The sequence below is a fragment of the Indicator indicator genome, chromosome 4 (genome assembly GCF_027791375.1).
Source record: "Indicator indicator isolate 239-I01 chromosome 4, UM_Iind_1.1, whole genome shotgun sequence".
Lineage (NCBI taxonomy): Eukaryota > Metazoa > Chordata > Aves > Piciformes > Indicatoridae > Indicator > Indicator indicator.
In genome coordinates, this window is record NC_072013.1 from 31,632,460 (window position 1) to 31,658,766 (window position 26,307).

Below are 26,307 nucleotides of genomic sequence, written 5' to 3' on the forward strand. Positions count from 1 at the left end.
CCTTAGCGTTTTTGCAGGTTTTATATAAGCAAACCCAGAACAAACTGTCTGGCACGTAAGAATCTCTTAAAACACAACCCGCCCCAACAAACCGGAGGACAGGTATGATGCCGATACAGGAGAGAATTTAGGAGCAGCAGAGGCTCATCACAACGCCAGGCCCTTTAAAGCCCGTGTAAACCTAACCTCGGTTCCTCAGAAGCGCGGTCACTGAGGGACGGCCATAAGCCTGCATGGGCGCCGGAAGGGCAGTACGAAGCGTGCAAGTCCTTCACCGCGCTCCCGACCCCCCGCAAAGCGTGAGAGAACTAGACCGCAGCCTGAATAACTCTCACCACAGCAAAGTAACTGCCTCCGCCATCTTAAAGCGAGACACCAAAGACAGGCATCACCCCCCGCCCCTGCACTCCTCACGCACAAGCCCCCACCACCCAATGAACGACAACTATAGCGGAGGCGGGGAATTCTCAGCGCAGCCAATAAGAATCAAGCGTAGCGATCACGGCAGGCCAGTCAACAGTTCGATCCTGAATTTTGGCTCCGCTCATCAACGGTTGGCAAGGAGCGGACCAATGAAAGACTGCGAGTCGGCTAGGACTGGCCAATGAGCGTTGCCAGGTGAGATTTGAAAGTGAGGCGAGGCGGACCGCGCCGTGAGAGTTAAGGAGATTGTAGCGGTGAAGGTCGGTGCAGGTATGGCGGGATTTGCGGGGAGGCGGTTGGTGGGAGAGGGAACAAGCTTCGGGGATCTTGGCCTAGGGGCCTGGCAGTAGCATCTGGTGTCCGAACTGGCCTGGACACCGTGCGGTGAGGGAGAGGGGGCTGAGTGGAAAACCCCCTCAGAGCCGCGATGGGAAGCAGGGGTCTGGGAAGCGGTGTTCGGGATATGGTGACCCCCGGGCCTCGTCTCGAAACCACTGGGGCTAGACCTGATTCAGTCTCTAAACTTGTTTGCTCTTCATACTCTTACTTTGTCTCTATTTGGGCTAAAAATACGAACTATGCACCTGTATGTTTTCTAGATCTGTATAATTCCTTCGGTTCGTGTGGTGTTATTGCTCAGGAGAGGTTCTTTCTCCTAATTAAAATAAAAATCACTCATATGCATTTTCACGTTTAATTTTGGTAGTATATGCTAGCCAGACTCACGTTTTTCCTTTTACATAGGCCCTCGCTCTCTTTCCTGGCGCTAGTCTTGAATTGGAATTCCGGTTAACCTTCTAGACTTCTGTTTGGGCCACGTACTACTCAGAACCCATAACGTGGAAAGAAAAGGAGGCAGATTTATTTTAGGATATTGAGCACGCCATATAATTTTAATGATCCCAAAGAGATCATAGTTTAGTGACCTGGGATGTGAGTTGATAATACTTTTGTGGGAAGCTCTCTCTATACTTGTGCTTATGTTTGCTTTCTTCAGGTTTCAGTCACTTGCTCTGGACGTTTATTCATGGGAGAAGGCTTTAAGCGGACTTAGACTACAATAACCAGGAAAACACTGTTCAAACTAGAAGGCAGAGCAGAAAAATCCTCTAAACACGTTAACTGTTTATCAGTGTTTAAGGCAAACACAGCTTTCTCTGAGCTTGCCTGATTCATAACAATGTATATGCTGTGCATATGGGTTATGTTGCCTTCTGCCAAGGCACTGAATTAAAACTTGTGCATGCACTTTGAAAGGAGCGTTTTTGTGTTTAAAGCATGTGTGGTAAACGTACAGAATTTGTTCTGCAAGTGCACAAAGGATGGGTGGAGAGGCTTCTGGGCTCAAAAAGCCTTCTTTTTCTGGGAGGCAGATGGTAGAGTGATATTCCCACTAACTCTTTTTTCTTCATGGCGTTCTATTATACTGTGGGAATTACTAACAAGATTAATTCAAAGATGATTATTGGAGATGCTCACAAACTAATCTTTCTAAATCACTGAAATGTAAAAGCAAGGCAAATATGACCTGTGGACCATATGAGAGTTAGTCTGATCGTTTGTAATCGTTAACTGGCATCTTTAATCAATTTCTGAAAGCTGGAATGTGAGATGCAGGATGAACTGTAAGATAGCCACAAATCAAGTGGCGCTGACATGGACCAGCTTTTCCAGGACCATGTGAAAGAAATCTAATCTCTGAATTGAGAGCTTTAAGCTGAGTTTTGGTTTTTGTTTCCTTTACTTGTTCAGTTTCTTGTTTAATTTCCGTTGACCATTTTTCTGTGCTGCAGCATTGCACTTACTGGATAAAAAGGAAGGAAAATGCACCCATTTAGATTTCTGACTCATACATTTATCTCCAGTATCTATTCCAAGCACACATTCCAAAATGGTTGTGCAGGTATTGTTGGTGCCATGGAAAGGTTACTTGGTACGTGAATACTGTTGTGAAGTGAGGCACAAGGAGCTGTCACTGCCAGCAGTGATGGTATCAAACAGATTTTGTCTGTACTCTTTAAAATGGCTTGGATTCACCTTGTCTGCTTTTTCCTTAAGTACATATAGTTCATGAGTACATTGCTATTTATTTCTGAATGCTTTCTCTTTATTTTGGTACTACTCTCACATTTGGGTTTTTCAGTTAGACTCGTGGTGGTGTTTTTGGCTTTTCATAGCAAAAGGAGGAGAAAGGATTTGACTTTGAAGAAATCCTCTATGCCCATAGTCAAGGCTGATCTTTTAAGTCCCATTTGCTGATGATTTCCTTTAGTTTGATCAAAGCTTGCTGTCTTGAAATAAATAACCTCAGCAAATGACCAATTTACTGGTAAATGAGTAACTCTTGGCTGTTCAGCTTTTCTTTATCACTCCATACTGTAAAGCTGTTTTCTATAATTAATGGAAGATGAGAGTTCTGAAAGACCCAAGTTGAGGTGGCAGAGTAAGACCAGATGTAAGAACTAAGAACCTCTCAGGAGAAAGAAAGCATAAAAACCCTCAACAAGACAGGTTTGAGTGGGACACAGGGGATGAAGGGGTGGACCTCTTTATGTTGCTGTTAGCACAGCATATACAGACCAATTTACATTTGCACTAAGTCTTCTTCAGCTTGAAAAATTAGGGAGAAATCCTGCTTGAAATAAAGGTTATTGTGTTGCAGTTGCATCCTGGAAACAAGGTTGGGAAGTGTTGCCAAGTACTCTGATGGTGACAAAAATGCCTTGCCATCAGATAAGGTATAATCTAAATGCTCAGTGGCAATGTTGCTTCCAACTATTGTCCTACAACCTTGTAATTTACTTGCTTGTCTCCTTAACATGAAAAACATCTGTGTTGAACAGACCAATCCCTGGCAGTGACACAGTGTCCCCTACTAATTCCGTGTCAGACATGTTGACCACTTAAACAAACATACCAGCTCCTTTAGTGCATAAAATAAAAGAGAAATAATGAGTCATTACTGAAATTGTCATTTGTATGTTCTCTGGTAGACACAGAGAAAGGAAGAACTTAGGGCCTGCTTTATTCTTAGCAATCAAACTGTAATGAAAAGGGCAAAACAAAACATAATCGCCTTTGTCCTAATCTCTATGATTTTTGTTTAGGGTCATCAAGATGGCTGCTGCCTCCCAGTTTGCCTGTCGATACAAAAAGGATTTGAGTACAGAAACCCTCCGAGCAAAAGTTGCTCGCAGAAAATCGATTCTGCAAAAGGAGAACAGACACAAGTTGTTTGAAAAGGGCAGAAAGTTTGGATTGGCAGATGTCAACGTTCAGCTCTCAAAAGAAAGAGGAATTTCTCAACTAAATGAGACAAGAGAAATATGCTCTCAAGACAACAGCACTGTGAAAAAGAGTAAGTAATGACTTGCTAGAAAGCTTTGAATTGTTAAAAATGTCTCTGAATTGATGTCGAAACATTATCACAGGAACGTAATTGTGGACAACATTTTAATTTTAAGAAAAGGTTTAATATTTAAAAGCCAGTGGCTACCAGTTCTTCTAACTGTAAAAAAAAAAAAATCAAGAAAAATAAAGCCTTAATTCAGCTTCTTCAGACTTTGGCTGGTATGAATGAGGCTTTACTCTGATTTCTCTGCAGCAGCTAAAGGAAGAAAGTGTTTTGCTATTAATATTCAATGGGAAGTCTCTTAATCATTACTTTGTCATTTCAGAAGTGAAAAATCCTGACTTAAAATCTCATCTGTCATGTGCTTTAAGTATGCTTAGGAATGAGTAATTGTATTCTAATTTGGTAAATGCATAGCATCATTTTATTTTTTCAATTGTTAATTTTGGACTAATTCCTTTCTCCCTTGAATACAGGGTCCATTTATACTGAATTCTGTCTCCATGGCAGTTCTGGATGCTTTTGGTCTAAGGAATTAAGTTAATCTTTAAAAACATTAACATGTTTAGAAATATTTTCCCCTTTGGTATTTTGATACCAGAAGATTACTAAGGAAATTAGTGTAATCCTCATATGTAATCATGTCAAATATCAAACAAATCACAGAATAGTAGGGGTTGGAAGGGACCTCTGGACCCTAAAGCAGGGTCACCCAGACTAGGTTGCCCAGGGTTGTGGGCAGGTGGGTTTTGAAATTCTCCACAGAAGGAGACTCCACAACCTCTCTGGGCACCCTGCTCCAGTATTCTATCACCCTCACAGCTAAGAAGGTTTTCCTCATGTTCGCTGTTCCAGTTGGTGCCCATTGTCCCTTGTCCTATCACTGACCCTATCCTTTTGACCCCAGATGTTTAGATATTTATGAGCAAGGTATAAAAAAAATGTATCTTGATTATATAAAATCAATTTTAAGTAGATGTTAATTTTTCAGATAGACTTGTAATTAAAGTCTGGTATCTGGTTTTATTCTTTCACATAACTTCTGCCTCATTTATTCTTGGCCTGAAACAGACACTGGTTTCTACAGCTGACCTAAACCTTAGCTTTCAATGACGTTACACGTGTTTGGTACAATTAAACTAAAGAAGTTATTAAAATGTTGACTTTAATAGTAGTAACCTTGTAGGAACAGCCTGGACACTGTAAAAAGGATGTGAAATGACAGTAAACCTCAGGTGCAGATTTGAGGAAGTGTATTTTTAAGTTGGAATTTTACCGTTGAATACTCTCTTAGTGGGAAGGTTTAAAATAATTAAGATAACTTAAGCTTTTAGCAAGCTAATAGATCGCTCATATATGTGTTTTGAGACTTTGATTGAAACTTTCAGTCACAGATTCCAGGCTTCTGCTCTTTGACTTAGTGTGTTCTTCTAGCTTGAAAAAGTTGACATTTTTTTGATTTGCTTATTTTTAGCTCAAAAATACCATCATTTTTTGTAAGTTATTTTTGTTCCATCTTTGCTTCAGAACCATCTATGGATGCAGCCACCAAGAGGATTAATGACCGCAAGGAAATGCTCCAGCGCTATAAAGAAGAAAAGGAGCTTCGAAAACTGAAAGAGCAGAGAGAGAAAGCAAAAAAGGGTGTGTTTAAGGTTGGCTTATACAGACCACCTGCACCTGGATTTCTTTCATTTGTACATGAAGATTCAGTGAAGCCAAGAGAGAAGGTAATTAAGTATCTAAGTTTATGTACTATATTATATTAATTTCAATTTGTGTACAAACCTAATCATATGCTATGTTAAATAAACACCCTGTTTTGTAAATACTTTATAAATATCTATAATAAGGGAGCAGTTTGTATCATTTTTAAAAACCAAGCTGGAAGCTGTAGTAGTAATATGTTGATTTTTCTATTTGACTGTTGTCAGTTCAAAGACTGGACTGATTCCTTCACAAATGAAACAGCTACGTTATTTTATAAGTAGTTGTTCAGCTTACACTCTTGACCAGTTTTGCACGAGTAAGTTGCTTTTCACACTTGAGCTTCTTGCCCACTCTAACAATAAGGAGCAAAAGAGTAAGTTAACTCTTGTTTCTTTGGGGATGTTTTTCAGGCAGCTCCTGCTTCAGCTCCTACTTTCTCTGGGAGGATTACTCGATCGAAGGCCAAGAACCAAGGAGAAAAAACTGTGATACCAACTGCATCTAAGCCCTCTATGGTTTGTTTTTCATATAAGTTTCAGTGAATAAATTTAGATAGGAGGATGCAATTATCCTTCAGACCCTAGTTTTACTTGGGTCACAACAACCCCATGCAATGCTACAACTTGGGGAAAAGTAGCCAGAAAGCTGCCCAGTGGAGAAAGACCTGCAGGGGTGTGGATTGACAGCCAGCTGAACATGAGCCAGTGTGTGCTCAGGTGGCAAGAAGGCAAACAGCATCCTGTTTTGGGTCAGGATTAGTGTGGTCATCAGGACTAGGGAAGCTATTGTCCTTCTGTACTGGGCACTGTTGTGGCCACATCTTGAGTGCTGGGTTCAGTTTTGGGCCTCTCACTACAAGAATAACACTGAGGTGCTGGAGTGAGTCCAGAGAAGGGCAATGAAGCTGGTGAAGTAACTAGAGCACAAGTCCTGTGAGGAATAGCTGAGGGAACTAGGGTTATTTAGTCTGGAGAAAAGGAGGCTTTTTGCTCTTTACAACTACTGTAAAGCAGGTTGGAGCCAGGTGGGGGTTGGTCTCTTTTCCCAAGGAACAAGTGATGGGACAAGAGGAAATGGCCTCAAGTTGCACTTGGGGAGGATTAAATTGGACATTAGAAGAAAGGCTTTCATTGAAAGAGTTCTCGAACACTGGAATAGCTGCCCAGGATGGTGGTTGGATCACCGTTCCTGGAGGTGTTTAAAAGACACAGGGATGTAATACTGAGTGATATGGTTTAGTACCAGACTTGGTAGAGTTAGAAAATGGTTGGACTCAATGATCTTAAAGGTCTTTTCCCACAAAACAATTCTATGATTCTACAAAGTTAAGCGCTGTGTGTAAGGAGGTTTTGTTAGTGAGAAGGACAAATCAGATCAGAAATACTACTGGAAGTTGATAAATCTGATGGTGCTGAACTGAGCTACAGAGAGTTTGATTAGGTCAGTAGGCAGAGAAGTACACAGATCTTCTAGATCAATTTTTCAATTAATAGGCGTGGACTACAAATATGTGTAGAGATGGTAGTGAGACTGAAGTTACATACTTTGGTTTTTGGCTTGGAGAACTATCAAATGCATTTCCCTTAAATGCAGAAAGCCTGCCATAGATGCAGATCGTAAAGAGTCCGTTCATTCTTCAGTCCAAAATCACTGCAGTGTTGGTGTATTTTTACTGTGACTCTTACCAGTCCCTTCTACTGTTATTTGTATTAAAAAAGTAGGTTTTGTTGAGGAATTTCACCAGCAGTAATCTGTAAAATAAGCTGTATTTAAATTTGGCAATCATGCCTTACAAAACTTGAGTGTATTTGAAAGATTCCAGTCATAACTTTACAAGGGCACAACTGTGTTAATACCGATTATTTTTTTTAGTGAAAACTGATCTTTTATTCAACACACAAGTACAAATGTGCAGCAGTAATTGGCACCTAGTTTCACAGTAAATTGAAACTGTTTATTAAATATTTTTCCTTATTCTTTCTTTGAGAAATTCTTAGTTCGTTGCATAATGCATGTTAACACATCTAAAATGTTTTACTTATCTTTAATTTCTTTGTGTCAAATTGTTTGTCCGTTGGTTTTATTGGTGCCTAGGACAAAGATGAGGACAGAAATTAGGCTGCTTAATTTGTGGAAATCTGATACTTGACAAAAATATTTCTTTTGTAGGTCAGTGCCAATGGGCATAGCGTGCACTCTGTGCCAGCAGGACGTAAGCAGAGGAGTACAGACAAAGCAGCTGAAAAAGAGAAAGGTATGAAAGTCCAATCCACACTGCAGAGGGTAGGGATATCTTCAACTAGGTTGCTCAGAGCCCCCTCCAACCTGAGCTGGAATGTTTCCAGGAATGGGGCATCTACCACCTTTCTGGGCAACCTGGGCCAGTGTCATCCTTCCCCTCAGTGCAAAAAATTTCTTCCTTATCTAGTCTGCATGTCCCCTTTTTCAGTTTCAAACCATCACCCCTTGTCCTGTCACAGCAGGCCCTGCTAAAAAGATTGTTGTGATCTGATAGACTGTTTTAAGTGCTGAAAGGCCACAGGATTGTCTCGTAGCATGTACTTGTTGCCTCTCTAGGCTGCGGAAATGGATTGTAAGATACTACCCATCCTGCTTGCTGTAAATGTATTCAGTGATGTCTTCTGTCTGCCAGCAGATAGGCTGTTGTTTGCAGTTCTAAATTAGGCTGCTTGTGTAACTCGGCAGTGACAAAGGCTTGGAAAGGGATATAGCTGACTGGTAAAGCACATTCGTGTATAATTTTGGAGACAGGAGCCCAAACTTGTGATGCATACTAGTGCAATTGGGTAAATGTGTGATTGTCATTTACAAATTACAAATCTAATCTTACATATTCATGTTTTAGAGCAGCCTCTTCTTTATCTGTCACTTTCTATGTGACAATTACATGCATTTCTTTAGAGAAAAACAAACAAAAAAAACCTACCCATGCCACCTTTAAGGGAGTAGAATAGTTTTCATTAGAAGATCTTCCTGATAGCAGATTAATGTCCATACCTTAAGTAGATAAGGCTAATTCACATGGAATATTGATGTTAATGCAAGATATTAAGTAATTCAGAGTGAAATGGCTTCTGCATCACTGATTTAATTAAATCAGCTTGCAGCAGACCTTTATTTAAATAAATTTAAGTAATGCCTTTGAATACTGAAAAGGTCTATTATCAGTGTTTCATATCACAATTAAAGCATTTAATTGTGGAAAAAATATTGTTCCTAGACTTAATTATTCTCTTTGTGCTGAATCAAGAATACACATTTTATGTATTTAAACACTAGAATAAAAATGTTAGGGAAGTAAATGTTTGGATAAATCAAACATAGTTATTTATCTATCAATTTTTTCCCCCAGCTTGTCATTCTATCTTCTACAGAATTGCATCTTGGCATTAAAAACATTGAAAACAAATATTAACAGTAACCAAGTGGGACTGGTGGATTTTAGTCAGGTATAGAAAGGGAGGTTTTGAAATAAAGAGCCCCTGTTAAATTTTCCTGTATCATTTTTGAGGGATGTTAGAAACAGTACCAAAATACAAAGATGAAAAGAATTAAGATGGGTAACACAGTGCATGAACTTGTCATAATTTATACATTTATTTCAAGGGCAATTCATCTTAAGAGTACTTGTTAGGTTACATTAAATTCAGACCTTGGAATACTTAGATATAATGATCAGGGCATCACTTTATTACACAGATGGTTTGCTTAAGCTTTCAGCTGTGCAATTTACAGCAAGTTACTACTCTGGAAAACTTTGTCTGTAAAATAACGTTGATCTTGACTGCGACTGCAGTGTCCTTAGCTTTGTACATGGCATCTACCACACTGGGACATCGCTGGTCCTGGAGGTACTACTGTACAACAAAAACATCTTCAATCAAGGTCCTTCAGAACATTACCTTGATGACAAGGCTGAGCTGTACTCTAGACATTTAGCACTGCTTGTGCTGAACTGATAGAAACACCAAAACCCTATTGTTTCTAATGCAGCTGACAATTGCTAGTGCATTTCTTTGATTTCTACTAAATATAAACTTTAAGTTTTCTTCCTCAAGTGCAGCTCTTTATTAAGCTTGAAGCCTCTGCAATTTGTTTCTTACAGTGTTGCAGACTGCCACCCAGCCAGCCTTCAGTGGAAGAATCACCAGAGCAGCTGCCTCTGCAGCTAGGCAGGTGCTGAAAACAGCAGGTCCTACCTCCACCACTGGTAAGTGAGTCAGCAAATACTGTTGTGCTTGTGTAACTCAAGCCTGATATGTCAATTTGGTGTAGCGTGCTATAGATACCATCTATTCCTGGGTAAGTGAGCACTGGAGACTATGTATGTATGTTTATATGCTGTTAGACTCATTGTCAAGTGATACTAAGATAACTCAGTTGTCTTTAGGATCTTGCTGGTATCTGAGGCACTCTCTTGTGCTGCGGAAATACGTTATCATCTTGTTCTAGGCTGTGTCTTAGCATGCTGCATTTTGCTGTGTAACCATCTCCTTTGAATAGATGGACTATAAATCATGCCAAATTGCCATGTAAGAAAAGGATTAAATACTGTATCACTTAGATTCTCATCTGGAACTCTGACTGCAGTATTTAAATCAAGATGTTGAAACCAACACTGAACAGTTTCCCATAAAATCTGTTGATGTGGAACAGCAATCTATATGGTAATTGTGAACATAGATTAAAACCAGAACTGGTAGAGATTTGCAAATTTGGTGTATTACTGTTTAAGGACATATAATTATCAATTCTTTGATCAGGAGCAGACGTCTCTGGAACTGATGAGAATCCATGTTCTTCAGAATCCTGTGTAGTGTTTTGCAGTGTCCCTTGTATTACATATGACAGAAGTTAACCTCCAGGCTGAAAGCACAGCTTTGATAGTTTCAATTCAATAGCAGAAATTCTGTGCCATTAAAAATCTGAACTCAAACTGGCTTCCCATGAAGCCTTTAAGGAAATAAAGTGACTTTTATTTTTAGTATATGACAACATCTAATGACTAAATTAATCTGTTTTCCTCTCTATGTGATAATCTCCTAATAAGCTGTTCAATTCTAGGCCAAATTTTCTTTGAATGCACTTTCGCAATTAGATGTCTGCCATATAACCACCTCCTATTCAAGAAACAAAATAGCTTCTCCTTGTCTTTAGCCAGTGGACTTTTATGGCAGTCTTTTGGTGAAAGATTATCTTAATCAGATGCCTTTTTTGACCTTTGTGAGTTTCTGTCATTGTAGGTAACCAGTCACAGAGAAAGACAGCAAATGTAGGAAAGCAGAAGAAAGGAGTCAAACCTGACATCATGGAGGTAGGTCAGTTATCATTTGAAATGGAAAAGCAGTAAAACTGATTTAAGAGCTCATAACAGTGTAATTGTAGCTCAAGTATGCTTGTGTTCAGGCATAGAAGTAATAAGTTCATTAATAAGTTAGATTTGGGGAAGAAGACATATATGTTTTTAAAATTAAGTGCTCATATGAATGACTTGATTACTAATCAAGATCTGAACAATGGTTTAAGTTAGGTAAGCTCTTCCACGACATGCCTCATGTATAACACTTTACCTAGTAAAAACAAATGTTCTACTTTGCTGGTTTTATCTAGCAGTTGTAAATTTTGTGTAGTTCATTCCTTTCTGAAACATATTCTCACCATATCCTTTTCCTGCTGAGGTAATAATATGGCACTCTAGAATCTAATAAATGCATTGTGAAGATATTTGAACCAGCAAAAAAATAAAGCTGGAAGTGCTATTCTCTGCATGGTATACACAATTTGTCATAATTAAAGGCAATCATTGTGGTTCTTCATGTTCCTGCTTCTCCATAGGGACAGCAGCATCTGAATTCTTTTTACTTTTACAATTTGGACTTTTTACAAGGGCTTGTACTGACAGGATGAGAGGGAATGGATTGAAGCTTGAGGAGGGGAGATTTAGACTGGATATTAGGAAGAAATTCTTTACAGTAAGTGTGATGAGATACTGGAACAGGTTTCCCAGGGAGGTCATGGATGCCCCTTCCCTGGAGGTGTTTGAATCCAAGTTGGATGAGGCATTGAGCAACCTGGTCTGGTGGAAGCTGTCCCTGCCCATGTCAGGGGGCTTGAAACTAGATAATCTTTAAAGTCCCTTCAAACACAAACCATTCTATAAATTTATGAATTCATGGTAGCACTCTAACCCAAGTTCCCAGACAATCTGTGTGAGCATTCACATTCTGACAGTCCTGTGTGAGGGCTGTCTGTGATTTTTTTTTTTTTTCTCCTTTGTACTCCTGTATTTCCTCTCACTTCATGCTTCCCTCATACCTCTTGAAATAGTTTTGAAACACTGTCAGGAGGTAAGAGGCACAGATAAGTACCTCTGCAGAGGCAGGAGCTGCCAGTTGGTAAGCTCTTGCTGTAAACTCAGTCATCTTGTTACAAGAAGTGTGCTAAAAGTTGATTTCAAGGCTTACATTCCAAGCAGGAGTATCTGAAGTGTACCAAGGCTTTCAGTGAATTGAAGATGCATATTTTCTTGAAAAACTATCTAAGATCTTTTGGCTGCTTTGAGCTAAGAATGTCTCCAAGTAGGCATCCCAGAAATGTGTTCTCTGTGACTCAGGAATGTGGATTCCATTTACTGATTACCTTTTTCTCCTCTTTTAATGGCATTCTGTTGCACTTGTCTTGGGCTTCATTCCTCAGCTCTCAGTTTAGCTTGTTGTTCAGTCTTCGGGTTAGAACTGTTGAATTTGGAGTCAGTAATTCTACTCTCAAGGATCTTGTCAAATTAAAGCATTTTTTTTTTCTAGCAGCAGGAGCAAGTGTTTGCAAATTTTAATTGCTGTTTTGGTAGGTGAAGTGTTCTGCTTTAGCCCTTTCAACTGCTTTACTTATAGTGAAGTTCTACCTTGTTACTAGAATGATTTGCATGTGTCAAAACCAGTTGGGACTATTGGTAATGCATGGCTTCTGTACATGTGTTCTGCTGTAGAAAGCATCTTGCCTGAAACTCTTCCTGATGGCTTTCAGACAGTGTTATCAATGCTGATCATTGTCTAAAGGGTGGACATCGAGAGTATGGTACCAGCCTCTTCAGTGGTTCCTAGTGACAGGAGAAGAGGCGATGGGCACAGAGGAAGTTCCACCTAGACAAAAGGAAAAACATTTTTACTGGGAGGATGCCAGACTACTGGCTGTGGAGTCTCCTCTGGAGATTTTCCAAACCCACTGGTGAAACCTGCTCTGGGTGACCCAGCTTTAGCAGGGATTTGGACTGGATCTCCGAAGGTCTCTTCCAACCCCCACCAGTCTGTGATTCTGTGATATGCTGTAATCCAGCCCATGCCTATAGTAAACACTTTATTGATTTGATAATGTAGTTTGTTTTGTCTGTGCTGTTTTAGGTAATTCCTTCTAAACATGGAGTGGATAAAAAAACTCAAGTGGACCCTATATTGAAAGATTCTGCAGCTGATTCTAAACCTTCAGCATCAACAGAACTTCAGCAGGAACAAACCTCAGCAGATAATGAAATCAGTTCTGCTTCACGGAGACCCAGGATGCACTCTTTTGCACCTCAAAACTTTGTGTTTCAGCCACTGAGTGGATTAGCAACCTACAAAGTTACGCCCATGACTCCTCAGAGTGCAAATGCGTTTTTGACACCAAACGCCTTATGGGATTTTTCAAACTCTCCAATGTAAGATTCTTTCTTCTGATGGCCTAAAACACAAGTGAACATCTCTGTGATGATACAGAAAAACATCATCTTTCTATAGATTCCCTGTATAGCCAATTGTTGTGATGTTGAAACTGCTGATCATTATGCTTGAATGTGGATTTAATACAACAGCAAAGAGAGTGATATTAACCATAAGTCTGTCTATGCCTTAGAGCAGTTCCATATATCAGGGAATGTGCCATATGTATCTCTGCATAGATTATTCATTTTGTTAGGATTTGCTTGAATTCTCTAGTGTCATCTGTAGAACTGCTTTCCAAATTGTGCATTTCTATGGGTTTGGCCATATTTGATGTCAGTTTCTCAATGTCTTTACTCTAAATGTACTTTTTCTTTGTTTCCAGCAGTATCACAGAAAAATCCAGTGAAACTAAGGCACAAGAGCCTGATTTAAAAAGTCAAGTTTCATCTACTGATAAGGGTGTTCAAGACCAGCAAACCACTACAAGTTTGAAAAGAGAAAAAGGTAGGGAGTTCACATTTACTTTATTGTTCTGATGGGTTTAGTTTTTACCAGCTTCTGAACAAATGCCTTTCGTATTTTCAGCCAGTGAATCAGATGAGAAAACTTCCATTCAAACATGGTGTGAAACAATTCCTGTCTCTGCAGATCCCGCAGCACTTGAAATGAAGTCAGATGATAGCAGAGAGCAAGAGCATGATGTGCCCTATTTTAGGTTAGTGTTCATGTGTTTAACTTCCCTGCTGTCCTTTCTGAGGCCCTTAACATGGTTAACAAGGTATCTTGTAAAGATCAGCCTATTGTGGTTGGTGTCTGTCAACAGTGACCCGAGTAGGTGCATGCTCCTATCTCCCCATTTGTATTGTTAGCACAAGTAAAGAGCAGAAAATTTTGGAGACTAACACTGTCCTAAGGAAAAAAAGCTGGAAAGCAGTCAGCAAACTAAAGCAATCTAATGGCTTCTGCTGAAAGGCAGCATAGCTTCTCTAAAAGTAAAACAATAGTAACCATTAGCAGCCACAAGTAGTGCCAGCTGGTAGAAAATTCTCTAAAAGCCTTATTTTATCACTATCACTTTATTTTTTAGAAACATTCTTCAGTCTGAGACAGAGGGGCTGATGTCTCAGTGCCGCCAGTGGGATGGAAAACTTGAGCTGGACATCCCAGAGGATGGTAAGATCAAGCTGTAATAAGCAGTAGAAGGTATTTAATAGTAACTGAAGGGGACAGAGGGGAATACTTATTTGCAAATGAGCACTGTCTACAGTTTAGATTTGTATCTAAGCATGTCTTCAGACAAAAAGTCATGCCTTATTATTTTTTATTTTATACTGAAACTGTTGCATGATGCTGGATGTGATAGTGGTTGACACTAATGTGAACAAAGTGCAAAGAGAAATAGTTTTTCTGTTACCTACTTTAAGTGTATTTAAATGTGGGAACTTCAACCAGTTTGTTTTTTTTTTTTAAAGTAAAATAAGGTTTTAAGGTAGAGTAAGTACCCTTATCTAGGAAAATGAAGATGACTCAAGTTTACAGCAGGTCAATGGTTAGATATGCTCCACCAGAATTGTATTGCAGGGTTGCAGTAGATTAACAGTTCAAACAGGTGTGCCCAGCAGGTCTCGTGAGGTTCTTCCATGTACTCTGCCCTGATGAGACCATATCTGGAGTACTGTATCCAGTTTTGGGCTCCCCCAGGTCAAGAGGGACAGGGATCAACAGGAGAGAGTCCAATGGCAAGATCTGAGGATGACTGAAGGATTTGAACATTTCTCCCATGAAGTACTGAGAGACCTGAGGCTATTTAGTCTTGAGAAGGCTGAGAGGCAATTTCATTAATGTCTGTAAATATCTGAGGTGTGGGTGTCAAGAAGAAAGTGACAGTCTCTTTTTGGCAATGCCCAGTGATAGGACAAGGAACAACAGGTGTCAGATGGAACACAGAAAGATCCACCTCAACATGAGGAAAAACTACTTTACCATGAGGGTGATGGAGTACCACACCAAGCTGCCCAGAAGGGTTGTGGAGTGTCCTTTGGACACTTTCAAGACCCATATGGATGCGTTCCTGTGTGGCCTGGGGGTTAGGACTAGATGGTCTCTGGAGGTGCCTTCCAGCACCTACCATTCCGTAATTCTTTAAATCAGTGTAAAATCAGTGTGTGAAATGATGGATTATTCCAATTGTTTGTTGTTTTCTCCTTGCTGTCAGCTAAAGATCTTATTCGCACCACAGTTGGTCAGACAAGACTGCTGATAGCAGAAAGGTTTAAACAGTTTGAAGGACTGGTGGATAATTGTGAATTTAAACAAGGTGAAAAAGAGACCACGTGTACAGACCTAGATGGATTTTGGGATATGGTTAATTTTCAGGTATGTATTTACATGTTACCCCACAAGAATAAAGTTGTTTAGGTTACTTACAAGCAATACATTCAAACTTTTATATTTTTTTTTGAATATTCAAATTCTGATTTTCTTTTTTAATGTAAAAAATGTTTAACACTTTCTGATGGCGAGTAGCACCAGTTGGTGTACGAAGACTCACAAATCAGTTCATCTGTTGGACCTTCTTGTGGCCTGCCTATCTGTGTGTTCTCTGGAATGAAGGCATGTAGCCAAGTCTTATTCTATTTTGGAGTGAGGATACAGTCACAATGTTTATCTGCACCAAAAGCTGGGAGCTTTTGGTAAATTCCTGTAGCTTAGTCTGAGTATTAGTGGTCCCATGCTTCACTTGAGAATAACGCAGAAACTGCAATAACCTTGTTTAGGGATGAGCTTCAGTGGTATAGAATCATAGAATGGTTTTGGTTGGAAAAGACCTTTAAGATCATCAAGTCTAACCAATATCAAACTCTACCAGTCCCACCACACCTCTCCCATCTCTGGCGATGGGGATTCAACCACCTCGCTGGGCAGAACGTAACAGTGTTTGAGAACCCTTTCAGTGAAGAAGTTTCTTCTAATACCCAGCCTAAACCTCCACTGGCACATCTTGAGGCCACTTGCTTTAGTCTTATCACTGCCTACTAGAGAAAAGAGACCAACCCCCACCTCACTACAGCCTCCTTTCAAGGAGTGAGAGAGATAAACTTGGGGTAACAGAACTGCTAACTGTCCCTTTTTGCATTCTTTTTGTTTGTTTGTGGTTTGATGAGTTTCAGGGAGAATGTGAAGGACTTGTGTCAGGTCAGTGACTGATCTGCTGTATACAAATAAGCCTCGTGTGGCCTTACTAGTAAATGGGGCAAGTGTCTCCATTACAAAGCTCAGGGAGAACAAGGCTGGTGCCCTTACTGCAGGTAATGCTGCAGAGCTAGTTTGTCATGAGCAAGCACAGGTTTCCTCAGGAAGCTGTTTAGGCCAGCAGTTTAAGGGAGCAAAGCAGCTTGCATGGTGTTTCCTACCTAATGGAAGACTTATGCTTGCTTGGGTAAGGACTATTTTGCCATGTGTTCTTTTGCATTCCTTAAATGCTACCATTGTCCAAGTGCTTCAGTTCAGTAGGAGAACAGGTTGCAAAACAGCTCCTTCATTTCAGATGTTAGGTCTTACTGAACAATTATATATTTCCCCTACTAACCTTTAAACTACAGAAATTAGACAGGTCCTATCAGCTAAACTGAAGTGCCTGTGTGGTGGTGTCAAGTGTATCAGAACATTTAATACTAGTATCAGCTGATGCTTTAATTTGCTTCTGTGTTTAAAGCAAAAGTACTCACATGGATAACTAGGCTTAGGATAACTTTGATTTTATCAACCACTGTTCTATTGTGAATCTGGAACCTGAACTTTTCTGGACTTTCCAATAGATTGAAGATGTGAACAAGAAATTTAATAATCTAAAGAAGCTTCAAGACAATGAGTGGCAACCACTTGATGTCCCAAGACAAGAAATTGTCAAGGTATGTGTAGCTCCTATTGGCATCAAGATGCAAGTGTGAGTTATCTCAAATAACCTGGAAGCTGCTATTGCAGTAATGAATAGTCTTAAATGGAAGTTCCTTCTAAAGTTCTACTCATCTGGTTCCTTCAGATGTTAATGTTTAAAAACTATGTTATTCTTCTCAAGATGAATCCTTCTTCCTTGCATCTCTCAAGTGCACCTGTATTAGTTGGTGTTTGTAATACTAGCTGCCCTTCTTGGCAGGGATATTGGAACTAAGAATTAATAATAGCTCTTTTGGGGAGTCATTGGTCTTTCTAGCAAGAGAAATCTATTAAATTTAGAGTAGACGTTTACCCTTCAGATGTACAACACTTTATCTGGGCCACTGACATTGGCGCTGACTTAACTGAGGGGAATTTGGCAGTGGCTGCCAGTTTTGAGCAGTAAGTGCTGAATTATGGTCCCATGAAGACAACACCATGAATAGCACTAAACTACTAGTTCTTCAAGCACAAAGGGATCTCACACAATCTAAAGTAAGTTATTGCATATTGCAAAATAAGCTTTCATGTCTGATATCAGATCTTTGGCTTGGAATTCATAATTGCTTCTAATGATTGCACATCAAGTCATATTCACATTGCCCAATCTCCATCCAGTTCTTTGAGACTGCTCAGGTAATCATAAAAAAAAATGATAGGGAGGTTGATAAGAAACTCCAGGCACAGGAAAGCACAGGGAATGTAGTTTGTGTGAGCTGCCCATGAATGTCAGAACCCTACAGATGGTACAAGATAAAAACTGAATGCCAGGAGAGACTTCTCTGGCTGACTGGTGCCTGTCCTGCCAGCCACTAGGAGTCCCTGTGTCCCATTGTTTCAAAAAACATTCTTTGGACTTGAGTATTTCTGAACTGCAGATTCAATATGAAAAGCCCTTAATATTGTCCTCACCAACCAGGGCACTCCAGGGCTTTCCAAAAATGAACAGAGACCCTGTCTCCAGGATATCTCTTGCCTGTTGTGATCTTTGTATGGCCAGCAGCTAGGTAGCTGTTCACATGCAATTGCTGCTGTCCAAAGCTTCCAGATGTGACCTAGACTTGCTTACCATTCCAGAAGAAGACAGTTCCAAATGGAGTGTCTAAACCAAACCTGGGAGCAGCTGGAAGAGCTGCTGCCCGCAACCGGCTTGCTTCTGTAAAAGCAGCTATGAGGAATAAAATGAAGCATGATGAAGCTGGTGATTGTACACATCAGGAGAAACTACCGGAAGTAGAAAAAGTGGTTTTTGAAGCAGGATTTTTCAGGATTGAAAGCCCTGTGAAAACCTTTCCAGGTGGGTGAAGCTTACTCATGATTTCTGTGACCTGAAAATACTGAAGCGAGTGTAACCAGTCTCCTTGGGCAGAGGAATTCTTTACAGTGATTGTGATGAGACACTGAATTGGCTGCCCAACAGGGTTATGGATGCTCCCTCCCAGGAGGTGTTTAAGGCCAGGCTGGATGAGGCCTTAAGCAACCTGACCTAGTGAAAGGTGTCCCTGCCCGTGACGGGGCTTGGAACTTTAAAGTCCCTTCAAACCCTAACCATTCTATGAATCTATGAATTATGCTGTTTATACTGGATACAATTCTTAGTACTGGAAACAACTTTTAATACTGGACACAATATTTCAACTAGTTTTTAATTGCATCAGGGATCCAAAGGAAACTGTTCTACATGAATGTACTGATCTGAGTGATTATGGCAGCATGAAATCTCTGCTTAGACAAAGAAGTAAAAGCAGCTGATTCATGTTCTTTCAGCATGTGTTTAACAATGAAGTTTTAATCTGTGTTCCCAGACATAGCTGACAAACCTGGTAATCAAAGTCAGCACAGGCTCATGTCCTCTATTTGCAAGACAGAAATTGGAGTATTATTTTTTAACCAAATCCGTTGCAGTGCTGCCTTCAAGGCTGCAAATCTGTATTCATATTCAATAAGATTGTAACATATTCCAGTCTGCTGAAAAGATGTTTGAGTTTTGTTGGGGTTTTTTGTTTGTTTGTTTGTTTTAGCAGATGCTCAAAATATAACTTCATTTTCAGTATCTGTCTTCCTGCCATCTATGTGAAAGCAGTATTTCCAGTAATCCTTGACTCTGGGAGCTGTTCTGCTTTTTTTTCCCATTTCTAGTTCCTAAGTTAACTTTAAAATTCCCATTTTACTTATTTCATTTTTTGGTGTATCTCTCTTTCCTCATCACATCATTAGCAATTTTTTTTCTTATGCTTATTGGTATTAGAGGAATCTTCTGAACAGCTTTGAGCAGTGCTGGGTTTAGGCAAGCTCTAGCAGAGAATCTGTTGTAAGAATCCATTCTGACGCTGTGTCTTTTTAGTTCTATTAAAGTCATCTAATGTGAAAGATGGAGATTAATGATAGCTTCCAACAGATGGTCTTTCTAATCAGAATATCAGGTCTCGTTATTTCAGGTTCCTCATGAAGGGATAGTAATTACTAAGTTGCTTAGCTAGAGTTAGGGTGGTTTTATAACTTACTGAATCATAGAATGATAGGGGTTGGAAGATCGAGTCCAACCTCTCTGCCAAAGCAGGATCACCTAGGGCAGGTCACACAGGAAGACATCCAGCTGGGTCTTGAATGTTTCCAGAGAAGGAAACTAGGCAGCCTGGTCTGGTGCAGTGTCACCCTTACAGTGAAGAATTTTTATGGTAAAGAATTTTGAGGTGGAACTTCCTGTGTTCCAGTCTGTATCCATTGCCCCTTGTCCTATCACAGGGCACCACTGAAAAGAGACTGGCATTCTCTTGACACCCCACCTTCAGTTATTTGTAAACATTAGTAAGATTTCCTCTCAGTCTTCTCTTCTTCAAGCTAAACACCCTCAGGTCTCTCAGCCTTTGCTCATAAGACAGATGTTGCAGTCCCTTAAAGATCCTCATAGCCTCTGTTGGACACTCTCTAAACTGGTAGAGCCCAGACACAATAGTCCAAACGTGGTCTCACCAGGGCAGAGTAGAGGGGGAGGATAACCTCCCTTGACTGTTGGCCACACTTTTCTTAATGCACTTCAGGATACCATTGCCTGCCTTGGCCACAAGGACACATTGCTTCCCCATGGATACCTTATTGTCCACCAGGACTCCAAAGTCCTTCTCTTGTCACCTTTTTTCCAATTTCTTCTTGTAGTGTGTGTAAGATTTCCATATATTTCAACAAGCAAATCAGAATGCAGAAAACAATGGCCTTCCTAGCTAGAATCCACAGTTTGTTTAACCTTTTGCAAACTGCTGTAGTAATGAAACATTAAACACTGTTTTTTCAGGCATGCTTTCAAAGACACCTCACAGATCTTCCCAGCAGACTTCTGAAAAATTTGCAACTCCAAGATCATCCAGCAAAGCCTTGCTTCAGAACACTCCTTCCGTTCTTCATAACCCTGAGGATACAACTGCAAACCAAACAACGCCAGTACTCCAAGATTTCCACCCAGAACAAAATTTGAAAGTGCACCAGTTTCCCTCTGGAAAAACTCCCCCAATGTTAAAACTCCCTGATGCCTTTCTTGAACCAAGGTAGACATGTCAAAGCATCTTTTAATTAACTTTCTTAACAATAATTTTATAGTTTTAACTGAAATAATTAATACCCATTAAATACCACCTTCCAATTTGGCAGTGATACAGGTCACAAAGTCCTCATGTCTCTTCCTTCCCTCAAGCAAATATTATGAGTTTTGCCCAAATGTCATTTCTCTGCTGGGGTAGAAGTTTGGTTTTGCCCAGAAAATTTGGTCTAGTTGAGCAGTGCCGAGCAAGCAAGCGTGATGTCAGAACAAAATTGTAAGGTCAGTTAGGTAAGTAAAAAAATGACTACTGGTGATTGAGGAGAAAGAAAACATTTTGGTTTCTTTTTCAGCATTTCTGTACTTTCAGAAGAATACAGTCCTATTGCTGGCACAGCAGAGGAAACTGAGGTAAGTCATGCCTAGTTCATGTATGTCCTTCAAATATTGCATTATAGTTAGCAAACAAAAACTTTTTTTTTTTATTTGCCCCTGACACCTGGATTTCTCATCAACTCCTCATCAGGATATCTTCTATGTCCCTCAGGCTGCTGATTTCCCTTCTCAGTATCAACACAGATAGGGACTGTTGCAACTTGGGAACCTTGACTAGGTCTTTGGAAACTATTTTTCAGTTGGCTGCTGTATGACAACACTTATTGCTTGGGCAAGCAATGTACCTTGAAGTCCACTATCTGCTTTCTGATGTGACTTTCTTCAAACACTTTTGATTGTGGGTACAATAACTAAAGCCAACAGTAGTGTTTAGGCCTCCATGTCCTCATGCTGCTACAGCAGAGCATTGGGCTGTCCTGGTGTTTGAAGGTATGCCAAGAGCAGCCTTACTAATACAAGTATTCAGAAATCCGTGCCCCAGAAAGGCTGATGACTTGGTGACATGCCTGTGTTTGAGTAGCCTTAAAAAAACAGGAGTGTGGCCTTCATAGTTTGCATGATGCTGTGCTGCTCAGTGAAAGTCAATTCTTTGTAATTAAGTATGCCTTTTACTTCATCCTTCTCCTGTCAAATGAGAAATTGCTTGTTGGTGATGTCACTTGCTGAGGAAAACTGGTAATTTTGAACATTCAGTATTGCTGGTAGGTTTTCCTTCAAGTAAAGTCTCATAAGAGAACATCCTCAGAATGTTTTTGGTGCTTGAAGTTCAAAACTTTTTCATGTAAAGAACTTCCTATACTCTCAGGGAGATTATTAAGCTGACAAGGGTGTTTGGAAAACAGTTCATGTGAAACTGATCACAGCCTTCAGCTGTGAGCCTTGCTCTGCCTGTGCTTTGTACAATGTCTGGAGTTAAAAGCCTGTCTCATGAATTGTCTGTGAAGCCTATAGATGAGATGAATGAACTTAGCCTGACAAAACAGGGACGTACTGGTTTCTGCAAACTCACACTCTTGAATGTCTTGGTTATCTTTTCACTTTAGTGCTTTCTGCATCAAAAGCTGACAAACTTCCTTTTACTGCAGGCAAAAATAAACTAAAAAAGCTTCTTAGTGTCATGGGTACTGCCTCATGTCCACCTCATTTCATTGATGTTTTCCTTTTGGCACTCTGAGAAACAAATGCAGCTATTCCAAACATCTGAGCCTCTCAGAGCTAAGAACAATTAGAATTCTGGTCTTTCAGATGCTGGAAAATCCTATCGATGAATTTAAAGTAATAAATGGCATGGAAGAGATGGAACTATCTGCTGAAGATCAAGGGCAGGATATTGTCATGTTCACTCCAGAGAAGGAGACTGGCACAGAGAATAACTATCCTCAATCTGGAGAACCAAAAATACAACCAACAGGTGCATATCTTAAAGGTGCTTAGAATAGTTTGTGTGGTAGTGCTGGGGCTTTATCACAGAATCACAGAGTAGTGGGGGCTGGAAGTGACCTCGTCTAGGCCAATTTCCCCAGTAAAGCAGTGGGGTCACCCAGAGCAGGTTGCCCATAATCATGTCCAGGTGGGTTTGAAATATCTCCAGAGATGGGAGACTCCACAACCTTTCTAGGCAGCCTGCTCCAGGGCTTTACCACCTGCATAGCAAAGAGGTTTTTCCTCATGTTCAGATGGAACCTCCTGGGTTTGTGTTGTTTGCTTCTTGTCCTGTCCACTGGACACCACTGCAAAGAGTCTGGCCCCATCCTCTTGACCCCAGCCCCAATCAGCATTGATAACATCCCCTCTCAGGCCAGTCTTCTCCGGGCCAAACAGCCCCAGGTCTTGTTGGCCTTGACTCCTCAGAGTTGCTCCAGGCCCCTCAGCGTCTTTGTAGCCTTTACTGGACTCTACAGTAGCTCTGTACGTCGAACTGAGGAGCCCAGAAGTGGATACAATACTCTGGATGTGGCCTTACTGGAACAGAGTAGAGGGGAGGGAGAACTTTCCTCAACCTGCTGGCCACACTCCTAATGCACCCCAGGAAATCATCTGGCCTTCTTGGTCACTGCTGCCTTGTAGTAAACTTGTCTACTAGGTCTCTCAGGTCCGTTCTCTGCAGAGCAGCTTTCCAGCAGGCCAACCCCTACTCTGGTCTGGTGCAGAGGGTTATTCCTTCCCAAGTGCAGGACCCTGCACATGCCTTTGGTGAACCAAATTTTTATGATATGATATTGCTCATTGAATTCCCTGCTGTTAGCAAAGCCTCCCTTTAGCTGGTGTGACTGAACACGTGTGCATGTGAGCAAACAGTGTTCCTCAGACTGGCCTCTACAGCTTCCATGTGCCATGTGAAGGAGAATAGCTGATACAAAGGGCTTGAATCAGGAATAAACAGAGCGGTTTAGGGTTTGGGGTTTTTCAGTAAATGCAGAAAACAAGGGGGGGTTCAGTTTTGGCAGCATCAGGCTAAAAGGTATGTGGGTCTTTTTAATGAAAGAATTAAATATTCTTCTTTTTCAGATGTTTCAAGTAGTGATTTGACATCTATTGGCAGAAACCCTTTTGATATGGTAAGCTGACCTTCAAGTTTGACTAAGACAATCTGCATGTTATGGTGCTATTAACCTTTCCTGCAGAATCAGTTACTGCACAAAGGAAACTAAACTCTGTGAGACGTCATCAAGCCAGTTCACATAACTTACTCCAAATATAAGTCACAATTCCTGTCTCCTTGCTCAGGCTCACAGTTTTACTCCTTGTTGCACATGGTGAGTGTAGATAATTACAAATCAAGACATTCGTAATGGAAGATTGTCTGATTCTTAACAGATTGATCCTTTAAATTTCTGTTTCTTGTGAATTTCCTTGTAAATATTTATTAACATAATGAACTGGCCTGGCTTCTTCCTTCCACTTTCCTCTTGCAGTTTGTGGGGTCTGTCCCACCCCTTGCTGCTTTTATAGCTTTAACTTTAACTAGAGCTGAAATTAAGATTCAACAGGGAAAAGCCAGTGTGAAAAGCTTTCAAGTTGTTAAAAGAATTTGGGTTTACAGTTTCCTCAGGCTCCTGTGAAAAGTCCTCTTTTAAATATGGATTAGTACTTGAAATGGACCCTGTCTTTCCTTCTGATTTGATATTTGGAAATAAGCTTGCAACACTTCTCTTAGGAAAATTGTATTACTTACAGTGGCACATGATTCAGATCTGGCTTTGGAAGCTCCAACCCTGGAAGTATCCAGAGCCAGGTTGTATTTGGCCTTGAGCAACCTGGTTAGTAAGAGATGTCCCTGCTGATGGCAGGGGGCTAGAACTACATGATCTTCTAAGATCCCTTCCAACCCAAATCATGCTGTGATACTGTGATTGTTGCTTTGGAACAGTATTGTGTATAGGCAAGCCCATTTTATTATAGAATCATGGACTGGTTTGAGCTGGAAGAGACCACTAAAAGTCATCTAATCCAACCTCCCTGCAGCCAGCAGAGACATCTTCAGCTAGATCAAGTTGCTCAGAGCCCCAGACAACCTGACCTGGAATGTTTCCAGGAATGGGGCATCTACCACCTCTCTAGGCAACCTGGGACAGTGTTTCAACATCATCAGCATAATTTTTTTTACCTTATATCTAGTTTAAGTTGACCCTCTTTTAGTTTAAACCAATCACCCCTTGGCCTGTCACAACAGGCCCTGCTGAAAAGTCCGTCCCTAGCTTTCTGACTGGCCCCTCTAAGTACTGACAGGCCACCAGAAGGTCTCCTAGGAGCTTTTTCTTCTTCAGGCTGAGCAATCCAACTCTCAGCCTGTTCAGGAGAGAGGTTCTGCTTAGTACATTTACTGAACTGCTGAAGGTTTTGCTCTGCTTCATGGTGTGTTTTGCTTATTCAAAAGCTCTCACCATGCTGAGTGAGAGGCAAGGGAATTCTCTGCTGCTGTTCTCTTGTCAAAAGCATTTTTCTGCTAGTTTTGCCCCACAGTGTTGAAGTCACGTCTCCAGCAGACATTGCACCTCTCATTCACAAGCCAGCCAGTAATTCCTGTTGGTTTGGTGTTTGTACAGATGTCATCAAAGTGTAGTTTGCTATCAGCTTGTTTTGTGTGTCACTGCAGTGTTGTTTTGCAGGACAGGTAACTGTCCCTCCAACACTCACCTTAAACTCTGCTTTCTCCCACAGCCCACACTGGATGCTGAGCTTCCCTTCACACCAGTCAAGAGCAAAGCCCAGAGGTTTGCAGCAGCTGAAGCGTTGGCTGACCTTATTGTATTTTCTCCTCTTTCCCCCTCTGGGCAAAAGTGAAAAGTGTCTTGAACTTCAAAATGTGTAAATTACATTAACCAAAAAACCACAGTGGGTATCTGGAATGTACTCTGTTACTCTTGAACTGTGTTCTCAGTGAATGAATACCTGTAGTATTTTGTGGTGGGACTTACTAAAGTGTTTTATAACAGTCTGTGCTGCAGTCATTGTGCATTGTATATTCTGCTGCATGTGAGTAGCAGAGTCCTTGCTAGTTATACCTCCTGTATCCACGGTTTGCATATTATAATTGCAACCCAACATATTTTTATGTTTGTATAGTTTTGTGTATTTCATATATACTTCAGGATGTAAAACAATTCATCTTTAAGATTCCTGTTCTGACCTTGCTTCCTTTACCAGATTAGCTGTACCTGTGCCCGATTTCTGATGTCAGGGCACCTTTTGGGGGTGAGACTCAGCTCATTGCCTCCCCCAAACCACTGTTTCATACTTCGGCTGCTGTGGGGGTACTGGTACACTGGAGCTTAAGATGCACACCACTATTCCGTGCATCAGCAGCTGTGTCACGGGTTGACATGACTAATTCTTTCCTGGTGTTTAACAATCAGTTGCTTTGAGGTAGTAAAAACTGTATCAGAACAAGGATTAGAAAGTCAGATCATATATTTTCCTGGCAATGTATTAAAACAGGCATTGTTTATTCCTTCAAGGACACAGTTGTCCACTGAGTATCTTAAGTACCTTGAAGCCAAACTGTTCTCTTTCTGCTTTTCATGTGAAAGTCTTTTAACCTCTTTCTCTAAAAACACTTGACATCTTAACCTGTTTCTTGTTCCTTATGCATTCTCTTATCTGGACTGTAATATGCAGTTACAGATACTCTGAGTAGTAGCATTGGAGTACCTTCAGTTGCTATGATTTTAACAAATACTTGACTGGGCTTCTTGCCATGGTGACCTTAGTGTAACATGCACTTTCTTTCATAGGTCTTT

At 40.6% G+C, this 26,307-nt stretch overlaps 1 protein-coding gene across 1 annotated transcript; it reads left to right on the top strand.

Moving 5' to 3' along the window:
* The first annotated feature begins 670 nt into the window (after positions 1–670).
* Positions 671–25,848, top strand: DLGAP5 (DLG associated protein 5). The gene is made up of 19 exons (XM_054400078.1): positions 671–693; positions 3,531–3,781; positions 5,303–5,505; positions 5,896–6,000; positions 7,655–7,739; positions 9,612–9,716; positions 10,750–10,820; positions 12,904–13,199; positions 13,586–13,707; positions 13,789–13,918; positions 14,291–14,376; positions 15,419–15,579; positions 17,022–17,114; positions 18,217–18,436; positions 20,432–20,681; positions 21,025–21,082; positions 22,313–22,478; positions 23,576–23,625; positions 25,229–25,848. The coding sequence occupies exons 2-19, from the start codon at positions 3,541–3,543 to the stop codon at positions 25,349–25,351; spliced, it is 2,565 nt and encodes an 854-aa protein (XP_054256053.1). The 5' UTR covers positions 671–693; positions 3,531–3,540; the 3' UTR covers positions 25,352–25,848.
* Positions 25,849–26,307: the final 459 nt, after the last annotated feature.

Excerpts from the sequence above, each read along its gene's own strand:
- DLGAP5 (XM_054400078.1), top strand. The coding sequence starts at position 3,541 with ATGGCTGCTGCCTCCCAGTTTGCCTGTCGATACAAAAAGGATTTGAGT. Across the intron at positions 3,782-5,302 it reads CAACAGCACTGTGAAAAAGA|AACCATCTATGGATGCAGCC; the intron begins GTAAGTAATGAC and ends TCTTTGCTTCAG. Across the intron at positions 21,083-22,312 it reads GCACAGCAGAGGAAACTGAG|ATGCTGGAAAATCCTATCGA; the intron begins GTAAGTCATGCC and ends CTGGTCTTTCAG.